At 32.6% G+C, this 14,671-nt stretch overlaps 1 protein-coding gene across 1 annotated transcript in view; it reads left to right on the top strand.

The window, feature by feature from the left end:
- LOC129228052 (progranulin-like) overlaps positions 1–11,372 on the top strand; it is a 42,231-nt gene extending 30,859 nt beyond the window's left edge. Inside the window, exon 4 of the mRNA XM_054862689.1 lies at positions 11,255–11,372. Within this exon, the coding sequence (XP_054718664.1) occupies positions 11,255–11,337 (83 nt within the window). The 3' untranslated portion in view covers positions 11,338–11,372. The remainder of the gene's footprint in view (positions 1–11,254) is intronic.
- The last annotated feature ends 3,299 nt before the right edge of the window (positions 11,373–14,671 follow it).

Genomic DNA, 14,671 nt, shown 5'->3' with positions numbered 1-14,671 from the left:
TAATTTCTCGTGTTATGCTTTGCACAGGTAGCAGATTTTCCCGTAGAGAAAGCATTAGCGTCGAAATCCAAGATGGACGGTATAGAAGAGCCTTAATCACTAGCAAAAATACCCGGCGTTGCCTGGGTTAGCAATAATTATGAGAAACAATCGTTACTTGCATTTGTTTTCTGTTTTAAGTGAAAGAACTTAAAACACCTTTTTGACGTGATTTAAAATCTAGCTTCTTCCTTACTCATAAAACTAAAGTAGCAGTAAGTAAAAAAAGCAAAATAGTATTCATTTAGAAACGAAAACTCAAAATTTAAGCGTTTACAAATGTGAAGAATTTCCGAAATATGAAATTAAACTTCACATGTTTAAAAAGATTTATCAGTTAATACTTTTTTTTTTTTTTACATTGAGTCTTACCTTCTCTGTATGTCTATTGAAGAACGAACTGTTTAAAAAAATGTAGCCGCGCGCCCTTGATCCCCTTAAACTTGCTTCAGTTATTTTGGAAAATTTGAATTATTGTGGGTTCTTGGTGCGATTTAAAATATTACCGAATTTGCGGAAATCGTTTGGGGATACCTTGGATAATGCTCCCCCTCCTTACTTTGTAAAACGGTATGTTACTAATTTTTGTTAAAGAGATATTGTCGCCATATGCTAAAATACTTTTGGTCACCATAAAATGGCGCTAAACAATTTTATCCGTAATGTTTCCAAAATAAGTAGTAAAATTTGGCGTTGGTTTGAATTTGTGCACAAAGTCACATTAATGGAAGTTTTTGTGCTGTTTATGGATTTGCCTAATTTAGTTGCTGGATTATTTTACAGTAAAAAAAGTTTTTTAAGATTTTTTGATTGGCGATATTTTGTTTACATTCTGAAAGCTGACAAACATTATTACATAGTCTTCGGCTTCAAAAACCGCGACAGTTGAAAAAACTGCCAAATGCATCCGCTACTGAAATCTTTTAACATAAATTTTTGCGAGGTTTCTGCTGTTAGATTGGATAATGATTAAGTGTCCAATCAGCACAAATAATTATAAAAAAAACCCAGTAATTACAATTGAAGTTCCGTTTAAATGAAAAATAATCAGCCAAATCTAGTTATTATTAGCCAATCTTGGGGAAAAAACGCTACTTTAAGATTTGACTTGAGAAAAGCCTCCAACAGTCAGACGAAACACAAAAATATTCAACAATTCTAGCTTTGAACTGGGAGTTGAGATGATACACTAAAAAATGAATTGTATTGAGGAAAGCCTTCGAACATGGAACAAAAAAAGCCCATAACTCGTTTTTCATACAACTTAGAACTTTCTAACAGATGCCAACTTCAGCAGAAAAATAAGCGCTTTCGATGGACACATAATTTTAATACGTGCACGTATTTTTTAATTGTCATATTGGGGCATTTATGCGAAAATTTGGACAAATTAGAATAAAAAAGGAACTATCAATCGGATTTTTATCAAACTGGTCTACAAACCTCCCCAGTACCAAAAAGAACAAACGGTGAAATTTTCAGCCAAATCTGCCGGGTAGTTTCTGAGATCTTAGGGAACAAATTTACCAAAGTCCATTTTTATATATATAGACTAGCAAAAATACCCAGTGTTGCCTGGGTCAGTAATAATTATGAGAAACAATCGTTACTTGCCCTTGTTTTCTGTTTTAAGCGAAAGAATTTAAAACAAACCTTTTTGACGTGATTAAAAATCGAGCTTCTTCCTTACTCATTAAACTAAAATAGCAATAAGTATATAGAACAAAATAGCATTCAATTAGAAACGAAAGCACGACATTTAGGCATATACAAAATTGAAGATTTTCCGAAATATGAAATTAAACTTTACATGTTTAAAAAGATTTATCTGTTAGTACTTTTTTTTAAATCTAAAACCTTCTCTGTATGGCTGTTGATGTACGAACTGTTTTAAAAAATGTAGCCGCCCGTGTTACCCTTACACTTGCTTTAGTTATTTAGGGAAATTTCAATTTTTGTGGACACTTGGTGCGGTTTAAAATCTTACCAAATTTGGAGAATCATTTTGGGACACTTTCGATAATACTCCCTCTTCTTACTAATTTTTATTATAGAAATATTGTTGCCAGATGCTGAGATACTTTTGGTCAAAATAAAATGGCGCTAAACGTTTTCATCCGAAATGTTTCCAAAGTAGTAAAATTTGGCGATTGTTTGAAATCGTGCAAAAAGAAAAATTAATGGAAGTTTTTGTGCGGTTTATGGATTTGCCTAATTTAGTTGTTGAATTATTTTACAGTATTTTTTTTTTTTTAAGTATCTTTGATTGGCGATATTTTGTTTATATGGTGAAAGCTGAGAAACATCATTCGCAACTCCAGCGATCGAATACGCTACCTTGCGGTGATTTACAAAACTGCCGAAAAAACTAAAACATTGCCACATTGTGTTCCACGTGTGTCTGTTGATGTAAACACAGGCAGTTTGTTCTGAGTATTTATTAACGCAATCGATGTGTCTTAGATTGCTTTCAGCTACAGAAATTGTTTCGTCCCTTAGTAGTATTCTCGAGCTTAAAATAATGTTAGTTTTCCTTATTTCCTTCTAAAACGTGAATTGATTGAGAAATGGTAAAAGCGTTAACACACGAAAACTCTGGATTAACAAACTTGGATAACGTTATACCAGGTAAAAATTTTTATTGTTTTGTGTGAATTTGTAAGAATATATGGTTTTTTTTTTAAGCTTAAATTAATTTAACTAACCATATTTTGCAGCAGCATTTAGTTGGAATTGACAGTATGCAAAATATTTTCTTGAATATATTATCGTAGAACAAAATGAAAAATGTTTAACCGAAAAAGAATTTATTTTATTGCTTTTATTCTCAGCTGAAAGGTTTCGCCAAATTTGTTTAGGGTTATAGTTTTAGTATTGTGCGAGCAAAGTAACCCTTGGCGAGATTCCGCATGTTTACCATTCAACCATTTTTAATTTTTTTCATGAGTGGAATAAAATGTTAGAAAGATTAACAGAATTCGATAAGTAAAAAGAAATAATAGTAGATCAACTGAAAAGAAAACTACCACCATATTTCCGTGAGAATTTGTTGATGATTTGCATAGCATGACATAATTAAATCATAACTCAGAAATTAGAAACATCGAAACAGAAAATTTTTAAATTAACCGATTCGGGAATTTGAGAGAAATAACTCAGCTACAAATGCAAAACAATAAGCGCTAGCCAAGCAAGGCGAAGAAGTATCATCTTTTTTTGATATTAATTCGTAATGTCATAATAAATTTTCTAGCATTAACTGTTATTCTCGTTAGGCCACAATTATTATTTAGTTTTACCAAGAATCGATAAATATCGAATTCAACATCGTGGAAATGGCTGCTTAGAACTACGAAGTTTGCAATAATATTTGACGTTTAGTAATGCTTCTTGAATTTTCATTTCTTACACGAGCCAGAAAATCAACAATACTTTGAAAATTAATTTAAAAAGAATAAAGCGAAAAAATCATGCATACGAACAAAATTTACAGGCTTATTAGCATTTTCTTCGTTACCACGTGCGTTTGTTTTACCTTTTCGTCCGCCATTAGAAAGTGGCTACAGTGCCCCCTATAGTTCGTTGGAGTTGCGAATTACGCAGTCTTTGGACTCAAAAACAGCGACAGTGGAAAAAACTGCCAAATGTGTCAGCTACTGAAATCTTTCTGAAAAAGTTCTGGCGATATTTCTCTTGGTTAGTTGAATATAGTGAGCAAGTGTCCACTATAATAATAATAATAAACTATTAATTACATAAGTTCCGTTTAAAAGTAAAATGATCAGCCAAATCCATTTATTTTTAGCTAATCTTGTGGAAAAACGTTACTTTAAGATTTGATTTGAGAAAAGCCTCAAAAAGTCAGACGAAACGCAAAAATATTCAACAATACAACAATTCTTGGGAGTTGAGATGACACACTAAATAATGACTTGGGTTGATGAAAGCCTTCGAACCGGGAACAAAAAAGCTCATAACTCGTTTTTTATACAACTTAGAAACTTCGAACAGATGCTATCTTCAGCAGAAAAATTGGCGCTTTCGATGCACATATAATGTTAATATGTGCACGTTTTTCCACCCCCATATTGGGGCATTTATGCGAAAATTGGGACTAAAATTGGAATAAAAAGGGAACTATCAATCGGATTTTTTTCGAATTGGTCTATAAACCTTCCCAGTACCAAACAGAACAAACGGTGAAAGTTTCAGCCAAATCTGCCGGGTAGTTTCTGAGATCTTAGGGAACAAATTTACCAAACTCCATTTTTATATATATAGATTTAATGTCCAAAAATGAACCAATGCTGAATTACAAAATTACAATACTGCATAAACACAATTATAAGCTAACAAAATTTTAATTTTTTTTTTGAGTTTAATTAAGTTACATTTGCAATTACTTCAGTAAAACAAAAGCGTAGATTTAGGAAAATGTAATTTTGCTATTAACATGGATAAATTGAAAAAAAAATCAATAGTTGAAATGTTTAAAAATTAACACTGCATTAAATCTAGCCCCAAAGATTTTCACTGATGGCAACATTTATTCATTCTATGGCGTTAAATTAACATTTTCGAACGAAACTTTCTCGTAATCCTGGATTTTTTACCTTTGAGTTTATACTTATGTCCAGGTTTCACGTAATGATAAAATATTAAATTTGCAAATTTTCTAATTTTATGAATTTTTTAATTTAATTGATAAGATGTACTAATTTTAGAACTATTTCTTCAACTATTCATCTTTACTTCAATGAAAATAATTTAAACTGAGTCATGTTGTAATTGAAACAAAATTAAAAAAAATTGAGTCTATAATTTTGTCCACCACTGTATATTTATAAAAAGTGGCCTCCTTTATCCTTAATTCAGAGCTTTAAACGTGTCACAAAATTTTCGGCGATGAGCCGCAACTCACTTATATTTTATCCCATTCCTGACACAAGTATTTCTTCAGGGATTCCTAAGTTTTATGAGGTTTAGTACACACCCTTGTCTCCACGATGGACCAAACAGAATAATCCGCTGATTTAAAAATCTGGGGAATCCGGTGGCAGTGTTGGTCAAATCCAGATTTCCCCCAATTCCCTTCCAACTTTTCCCCAAAAAGCGATGTTTTCTACCAAAATTCCCCAAATGCAAAAATTATTTTTCCACTAATATTTTCATAAAATGAATTGACTTCCTCTAATATTTTTGTCTCTTGAAATTTTTTTTCCTGCAAATAGCCAAATTTTCTTACAAAATTCCTCCGACTTTTTTTTTTCTTCACATTTTGCGTTTTTTTTTTTTTTTTTTTTGTTCCAGCTAATCCATTTCAGTCATCGATGTATGTGTGCGGAAATCATATTTACATTACTCTGAAAATTTGAGATGCATTTTAATAAAAGTATTGTTCATCGCAAGGACCTGATAAGCAATGAATTGCCAATTGAAGGCTCATCTAAAATTTTGGAATGAAATTAGTTAAAAAAAATTTTGAAAAAAAAATAGAACCGACTTCAAAATTGCTCTAAAAAGTGAAAAATAATTTTATTCTTTAAACACCATCGATAATACTTTTAAACATAATTTTTGAAGTTGGCGCAAAAACGATAGATAAAATCATTCACAGCCATAACTCAACTACAAGTATAAATTTAACCAGGTCCAGTTTCTTCACTACCACGTGCATTACGCATTGATGACAGCATATTTGAGTAACGATATAAATGTTTCGTTCCTAACTTTGGATGATTTTTTGATAAAAATATGAACGAAGCATGGTTACAATGGATTTTACTTTTTGTTTTGCGCCAACTTCAAAAATTATGTTTAAAAGTATTATCGATGGTGTTTAAAGAATAAAATTATTTTTCACTTTTTAGAGCAATTTTGAAGTCGGTTCTATTTTTTTTTCAAAATTTTTTTATTTCATTCTTTTTAGTGTAAATGCAGATATTTCAGTAAAAGTAAGAAGTTACCTAGTAAGAAGTTCGGCTCTATATCACTGTATTGCTTTAGAAAAGCCTTTATTCAAAATTATCATTACAATTACTATTAATGTTACCTACTGTTATATGGCACCAAACTTTTATAACAATGAGTTTCATATTGTCGCGTAGATGAAGATAGCGAAGACAATGTGAAAGCCAAATGAAGCAAATACTTGTTAGTCTCAACTCGAGATCTTTATTCAGAACCACGAATGAACATTACATCTCCTTATATACAACTTGAGAAAGTGCTGGAACTTTCCAGACTTGGAAAGATACAGAAATTAATAGAACATTCGAGAAAATACGTGAAACAGTAGAAACGAAATTTAAGTAAAATTCACTTTGTGCTAGTCGGGATTTGAACCCGGGTCGCCCGTGTGGGAGGCGAGAATTCTACCACTGAGCCACCGTTAGTCACGGGTAAAAAGTGCGAACTTCGCTACAATATCATTTTAATCATTTAATAGGGAAATTTACTGTGTTTTGCCCATAACTTTTTTTTCTAAAGAACAAATATGGTCAAACAAAGTAATGGGACCTAAGTTGAGCCATCCCCTATCCATTAAAAAAAGAATCATCAAAATCGGTTCACTAGGTGAGACGCTATGAGTGGACAAACAAAAAAAAAACATACATACGGTATGAATTGATAACCGCCTCCTTTTTGAAGTCGGTTAAAAACAATAGTAACTCTTGTTCTAATAACCTTAGAACAATGGAACACATTTTGTCTGATGCAGAAAAATCAAAGTTTTTCAGAGATATTTTTAAATAATTTTACTAGCATTTTTTAATGCATTTTTAAAAAAAATTTCTTTTTCATAGCTGTAACTTAGGTCAAAATATTGACTAAAATTTGAATAAACTAAAAATTAATAGTTAATTAATTTATTTGGTTATAAAATATTGCATTGTCATCGGGTCTGAACAGCGGCGGATACAGAAAATTCTTTCGGAGGGGGCCCGGGAAATTGAATAACACTCCTCCCCCCCTTCACTGTTTCATAACAAAGTTTTCATGACTTAATTTTTGAATGATTTTTTTTTTAAATTTTTTTTAGGCCAGTGAACCTACTTTAAATACATAAATATTATTTACAAATTTAGCTTGAATGTGGACGCAAAATATCTTAAACGTTTCAAACCAATTAAATACTAATCCCAACATAATATCACCGAGATGCTAGACAATAATAAGCGGCTTTAATTAAAAACACGAGGGTAAAGTTCTTTTTAAAAAACCATGCCTCATTCATGGACGCCCATAAGAGGGGGCTCGAGCCCTCCCCCACTTTTTTTTTTTTTTTTTTGCTTTTAGTGCTATTTGATTTTAGTGTATTTTAGTATTCATTCTTCTTTTGAAAACCAAATATTTAAGGCCAGATTCGTTTGTCAATCCGCACCACATTCGCCGTAAATGGTCAAAATGCATTTAGGAATTTCAATGACAGTGAAGTCAGTATAAATTACAAAAACTAAAACCTTAGCTAATTTAGCTCTTTCTTTTGCTTAAATAAATAGCAGAAATATAAAAGAATAAAAAATATCTGTCTTTAACTGTAAACCGTAAGAAAAAAAATTCTGAGCCCCCTCCCCTCACCCCTCTACTCCTACCCCTTAAAATTTCCTTTATGGGCGGCTATGACCTCATTTGAGTTTTTTTTTTTAATTAGTCTATATTTTACCTAGAAAATATTATACTATTAAGAAAATTAAAACTTCGAAACATATAAGTTTTATTGAAGAATTCAGAAACTTTTTCTGTAGGAATTTTAAAGCAGCTTCTGATTTGTTTTCAAAGCCAGGATATAGTTAACATATACAGTTAACATATTGATACTCAAAAGCGGTGGCCCTAACGACCAAACGGCACGACCTTGAGGGTCACGGATTTGGACTAAGTTCTATATATAGGTTCATTTTCACTAGATATGAGCCCACGTAAAGCGGTTTGACTGCATAATCCATAGTTTGGTTGAAATGAGGGTCAAAAGTTGCTATTTTGGCCCCAGAAATGCAATGGCATTTCCATTGGAATTTCAGACTTCGACACTGCGTTCGATGTCCCTACATATTTGTCATCTTTTTTTAGTACAACGAGAGGAAGGGAGAACACCTATTTATTTATGAGCATTATTTAAGTTACTTGAATAATCGAAACGAGCTTGTATTTTTGTTTTTGTATGTGCCATGTGCACATACAATACGCTGCATAACAATCAGAGCTTTTTCTCTTTCTCCCAGTTTTTTCTCATCATTGTGGAACATCTTTGATAGCAGATCATAAATATGCAGTTAAAGTAAATGTTTTCATTAGCAAACGATAAATACTTTTTACTACGAAAGGATTGATATAAAACGAAAATGATTAGTTTCATTGGAAAACGATAAATATCCTGTAACTATGTTATTTTGGCATTCAAATTATTCAAATTAAAAGTACAGTCAATTTAAATTTGAGAACCATTTATTAAAAATTAATATTCACTGTAATTAGTTCAAAGGTAAGTGCATGCAAATAGCTCATACTGAAGTATAATAGCAGAAAAGGGGTAAAAATGGGAATTCTAAAGGAAACTCCATAGTATTTCTGGGTTCGAATTATCAACTTTAGACCTCCGTTGCAGCCGAACTAGGGCCTATGCAGTCAAACCGCTTTACCTGGGCTCATATCTAGTGGGAATGAACCTATATATAGAATTTTGTCTAAATCCGTGACCCTCAAGGTCGTGCCGTTTGGTAGTAAGCTATAGCTTGCGTAGCTTGTACGTAAATCCAGGCCTGTGACACCGTTTAACAATGCAAGAAGTTCTTGGAGACAAGGGTGTGTGCTAAAGCTTATAAAACTTTGGCATCCCCCAAGAAATCCTTATGCAAGGAATGGGATAAAATATCGGTAAGTGAGTTACGGCCCATTGCCGAAATTTTGTGACACGTTTAAAGGTCTGCAATAAGGTTAAAGGTAGCCACTTTAAAAATTTGTAAATATATTAGACGAAATAATGCATTCATATTTATTTTGAAGTTGTGCCGTAATATTTTCATTAGCACTAAAATTATAATGTATCATGTGTGTGCAGGGCCCGACTAACTAAATGTGAGGCCCAAGACTCACAATGCTTTGGAGGTCCCCCTCTCTATTCTATCACATTAAGTCAATGCAAAAAATAATGTTTAACAATATTTTAGAGGTATGTTTTCAATTAATAAATCATTAATTTTCATTATTTTCACAAAAATGCATGATTTTTTAATGCTATGTATAAGTTTTTAAAAAATCGGGGACCCTGAGGAAGATGAGGCCCTAGACCCAGGCCTAGTTGGTCTGTGCGGTAATCAGGCCCTGTGTGTGTCCGTTACTTATTTCATGTTACCCTGTATAAAAATGTAGATAAAAATACTATAAACATGATGATGTAGGGTTGTCTAAGCAAAAGTAGTCCAAACATAGGTTTATCGCGATTTGACGTTTCGATAATTATAAGTAAATCTGCAGATTTTCTGAGATACCTACAAACTAAATGAGAAACTTTCCAAAAATTTACATATAAAAACATCCAAAATCATAATTTTTCCGGGGATATTTCGATAATTGGGAATTTGGCGCGATCGTCTCATTTTTGGCTTAAATAATTTTATTTTGATGGTAACCCTGCTGATTTATAGTAACCATTTGTGAATAGATGTTTTGATTCTCTTTGTTTAGATTTGCAACCAAAAATACCTCTCGCGCAGGCACTGAAGCCAAATATGAAGAAAGATCGCCAGATTCCCAATTATCGAAATCTTCCCCAGTTTTCTGCAAAATTTGAAGATATTCGCAAAAAAGATTTATTTTACGCTAAGAACCCAAATACGAGCAGAACATCCCCTTTTTTAAAAAAATTATACCAGAATTTTGAAAAATATTGTACGCAGTATCACAAATTTGGCAAGTTTCTGGTGAATGTGTGGTAATGTAGTCCTTTGGCAAATAACAGTAGGGTTTGGAGGACTATTTTGCTGTTCAACGGGGCTTAAATGATATTTAATTGCAAAAATGGAAAATAGACCTAAAATGGCTTTTTTTTATTCATTTAGTGAGCAGAGTTACGATAACGAGGTCGTGACGAAAAGTTTGAAAATCTTGGCATCCCAGCCTTTTTAACAGTTGCATTAAAATGGTAAAAACCACCTCCAAATCAATTAAGGTAAAAATATTATTAAATTCGATGTTACAATTTAAGAAAATCCGCCAAATAAATGAAACAAAACGTTCAAATAACCTAAAAAAATCTATTGAAATATACATTACTTGGAGGATGCCAAATCCGTTTTTTATCTCGTTTCGCCAAGGGACCACTTTAGCGCATTGTTGAATTATTTTAAATTTTTATGAAACGTTTAATGGTCATCTGCGATTTTGAGGATTAATGACGCCAATTGGAATTAAGTAGCACTAATGTCCTTATTCTAATGGTGAAAATGGGGAACATTGTTCTTTTTTTAAAGGATTTCTTTTAAAATTCTATTAGAATTTTTCTGGTGAAGATTTTCGGAACTATTCCTGATGGAAATTATGGAAGTTGTCAAAGAAAGAAGCTAAGCACTTTTTTTTTTTTTTTTGACACTTGGAATAGTTGACATTGTTGCCTTACAAAAAAAAAAAAAAAATCAAGTTTTCAAAATTAATTTGAATTCTGAAATTTTGAATTCAAATTATGTTTTCCGCAATCACGAGTTGCGACAGGATTCATTGGTTACTACCCCATCCGCTTGTTTCTAGAAACGGTTTCTGTCCCTCCTCTTGGGCGGTTACGTGTGTATAGTTGTGTTATGTGCAGGCTTGTGTGTGTGCACGTTGGCGTGTGTGTAATGTAAATAAAGGCGTGTGTGTATGAGTGTGCGTGTGTCTAGGACATGATGGACGGGAGCAGAGGCTACCGGGAGGAGCCGCACCTGCAGAGGTCGGTAGGGTTGAAAAAGGAACCGGACATCAAGGACGGTCAAATAAAAACGATTAGCAATCGTGATTGCTCAAAAAAAGAAAGAAAGAAAGAAAAGAAAAAACAAAATATGAGGACATAAAATTAATTATTTTTTAACATATAAAATGGGAAAATGTTCCTAAATTTTGAGTCGTGTTTCCGATTATCAAAGCGTGAAATGCGCTTCTAGAGACGTTAAAAATGTCTCTGTACACGCCTCACATTTTAATTTCTGTTTTGATGATATTTTTAAATTTTTATTTTCAGATCAAGATTGCTGTACCGCATGGTTTGGATATGTGTGCTGTAGCGGCGTAACGCCTTGGTGTACTATCTTAGGATGCGTGTGAACACGAATAAAATAAAATCTTTCTTCACCATTGAAATTATTTTTGTTTGTATTTCTTATTTAATTACAATATGGTGCTTTTAGAAAATGCATTCAAAATTGTATATGAACTACAAGTCTTACAACAAAAACTGCAGTCCAGAAATAAATTTTCCATCTTTTCGAATTTTTCCAAGACGATCTTATGAGATTTGAATTTGTTTTGTTTTTGAAATCTTTATCAATCGTAACTTTTCCGTCCTATAGCATTTTAAAAAGACCTTGAATTAAAAGTGTAAAAAAAAATCACAAAGAGACGACGGAGTTCTTCAAACTTTCCGGTAGTAGCGCGAACGAAAGTTATCCAACTTTAGTACTTTTTATTTGCCTTTTGATTCTTCACAAATCACAATTTTCCCGCTCTTCAGACACTCGGAAACAAAAATTTTGTTGTTTTTTTTGCACGATCCTAATACATAGTTCAGATTTATAAATCTTGTCTTTTCTTACCTGGGAACTACAAGAACAGTAAAATAGTGAAAAAAAGGTAGAGAAATTGAACGAGCATTGGACATTTTTCATGCAAAAATTATTAGCCCTCGTCCACCCGTTTTCGAGACATAAAACCTTAAAATATGCCAAAATTTTGATAAAAGCGCCAAATTTAAAGACTTGGCGAGAAACTGAACACGCAATTTTACCTTCTATCAGCAAAATCACGTGAAAAGACGTCTTCCATTACTCTCTGAAACGAAAGTCACGAAATTCGGCGACATTTCTTAAAATTTCGGCAGACTTTAAGACCTTATATTTCGATAACGGGGACACGGGGGCAAATAACTTAGGCATCCATTAACAATGTTTTTTCGATTGCTACTTATTTAAATAAAAAAAAACACCTTTTCGTTATTACACAGTCGTGTGGTTCCGGGTTAAATAAAATTTAGAATCCACCATTACAATATTAAATTATGAGGTTGATAATAAATCGTAGTATAATGTGTTTTTACTGTTGGCTTCATTTTCTATGTTAAATCAAAACTTTGTCTTCCCGAGCTTATCTTGGCAAGGCCTTGTAGGAATAAAGTTACGGCAAAAGGTTAAAATATGTATTCAAGAAAACAGAAATTTACTTATAAACTTTTATTAATATGACTAGAACTTTGAAATCTATACTTTCAAAACCAAACCATGAGCTTACAACTGCGGAAGACATCATCACACAAGACTAAATTTTAAACGTTGGTTAGACAATCAAAAGCATTATCACAAAAATATAAATTTCGTTACATTTGTGAAAAGGAACCTAGTTATGACAGTGTTAAAAACTAATTAGTAGCTTTCTCGTTTCTCAAGTACAGAACAACTAAAACAAAACTGCAACTACCTATAAATGCATAACTTAAATTCATTAACCCAGGAGTGGCAAACATTATTAGGAAGCGAAGGACTGTTCGAGATGAACAAACGTGAGCCTATTTAAATTTTCCCAATACAATTGAGCTATTATATTGTGGACTTCATGAGACTTCCTTCTGAATCTTTCATATGAATTCTCAAATTTTATGTAGAATTATAACTACTAAGATTGGGTGTCTTCAGAGGAATTTTTTTCAATAAGCCTTCATGTGCTGCTCTTAATGCAACAACATGCCACAGATTGCCCATCATTGCTTTAATCCCTCGCCTATATAGCGTGAACAGAAAACGCAGAGCTATATTTAAGGGGATCAGGCTACCTTGGCAAGGGGCTAATAGTCTAAGATTCGGCTGCACAATTACTGACTCATCGAGTATAAAGTCAAAATCAAATTTTTATATTACATTATGAAAGGGGCAATGTGTTTTGGCTAGGTTGCCTTGCAAGAAGTGACCCCCAAGTTTTTTTTTATCAAATTAATATTTTTTGACATGTTGGGGTAAAAATGACGCATTTGTTATTGGAATAAACTATACTATATTTCAAAGAAATTACCTAAAGAACTTGAAAAGTTATGGTTGCCGTTATGCAATTGGCCACTACCTAATCGCAGACACATGTAAACGGGTACTACTGGTGCACATTTATGCACTCATAAAGTTTAGTCATCATTTATGTATCAAATTAAAGCTAAGTTTTTTCTAAACGTGATAAACTAAGGTTACCTATGCAAAAATGGCCGCAAATGGGGGTTGCCAACTGTTAAAGATTGCTTAGAATGAAAGAATTAGCGCTTTGCAATATTCGTTCGACAGGGATGGCAATAGCCAGCTCTACGCATGAGCGTATCCAGAGGAGGATAAGGCAGGGCTGCCCCTGCCTTCCTTCGAAAAAAATATTTAGAATTTAAAAAAAAAACGATAAATTGACGGTTATTTATTTTTTAAATTTATCAAACAGTTCAGGTGTTGTAACTTGTTCCTGTTGGGAGCTCATTGAAAAGGGAAAGTAATTGGTGTTTAGTTTGGTTAATACCACATTCATTTTAGAACTTTATTGCTTCCAAAAAGGAATAAAAATGGTGGAGAGAGGGGGGCGCTAAAAACCACTCTTCTAACTGCCCAAATGATGGGCCTTCTCAGGCGCCCCAAACTTCAAATTTTATCAGGGTGGAAACTCTCAATGGGCCAAATGGAACTCCAAACTTCTCCGAATGATGATAATTCGATTAGTATAACTCCAAATTTTGCTGAGTGATATTTGTATCATACCATCAAACAGAACTTTCCGAATGATAATATTTTTGGCATATGGTCAAAAAAAATTGCTGAATAAGAAAATTTTTGGGAGATCACAGAGACCTCCCATCAGGGCTCCCCTGCGGCTGCCCCTCCCCCCTCTCCTTTCATGGTTGAGCTGTATAGGTCCTTGGTTGTATGAGTTTTTAAAGTCATTGCGCATGCATCAATTGCTAGTGTTCTCAACCAAAGATGCAAGCAGTAGCAGAAACAAATTTTAAATACTCGAAAAGAAATTTTTGTGTGGTTACATTTAAAATCCCATATACATATAACATGTATTCCTCCATAAAAGGTAAAATTAATATGTATTGTAAAAAAATTAAATAATTTTCGTGTTTTTCAAAAACAATTTCTGTGTGAACATTTAAAATCCCATATACATATAACATGTATTCCTTCATAAAAGGTAAAATTAATATGTATTGTAAAAAAATTAAATAATTTTCGTGTTTTTCAAAAACAATTTCTGTTAAATATAATTGTCTTTTCATAAATAACTGGGGTCCAATTCTTTCTACAAATATTAATCATTTATTCTAATTTTATAGATGAAAATCATTTTACCTTTTATTGAAGAATACATTGTTATATGTATATGGGATTCTAAACGTAAGCACACAAAAGTTTATTAATTT

This window comes from Uloborus diversus, chromosome 1, assembly GCF_026930045.1.
Source record: "Uloborus diversus isolate 005 chromosome 1, Udiv.v.3.1, whole genome shotgun sequence".
NCBI lineage: Eukaryota > Metazoa > Arthropoda > Arachnida > Araneae > Uloboridae > Uloborus > Uloborus diversus.
The sequence above is the reverse complement of the archived record's forward strand: the minus strand, read 5'-3'. Positions and strand labels throughout refer to the sequence as shown.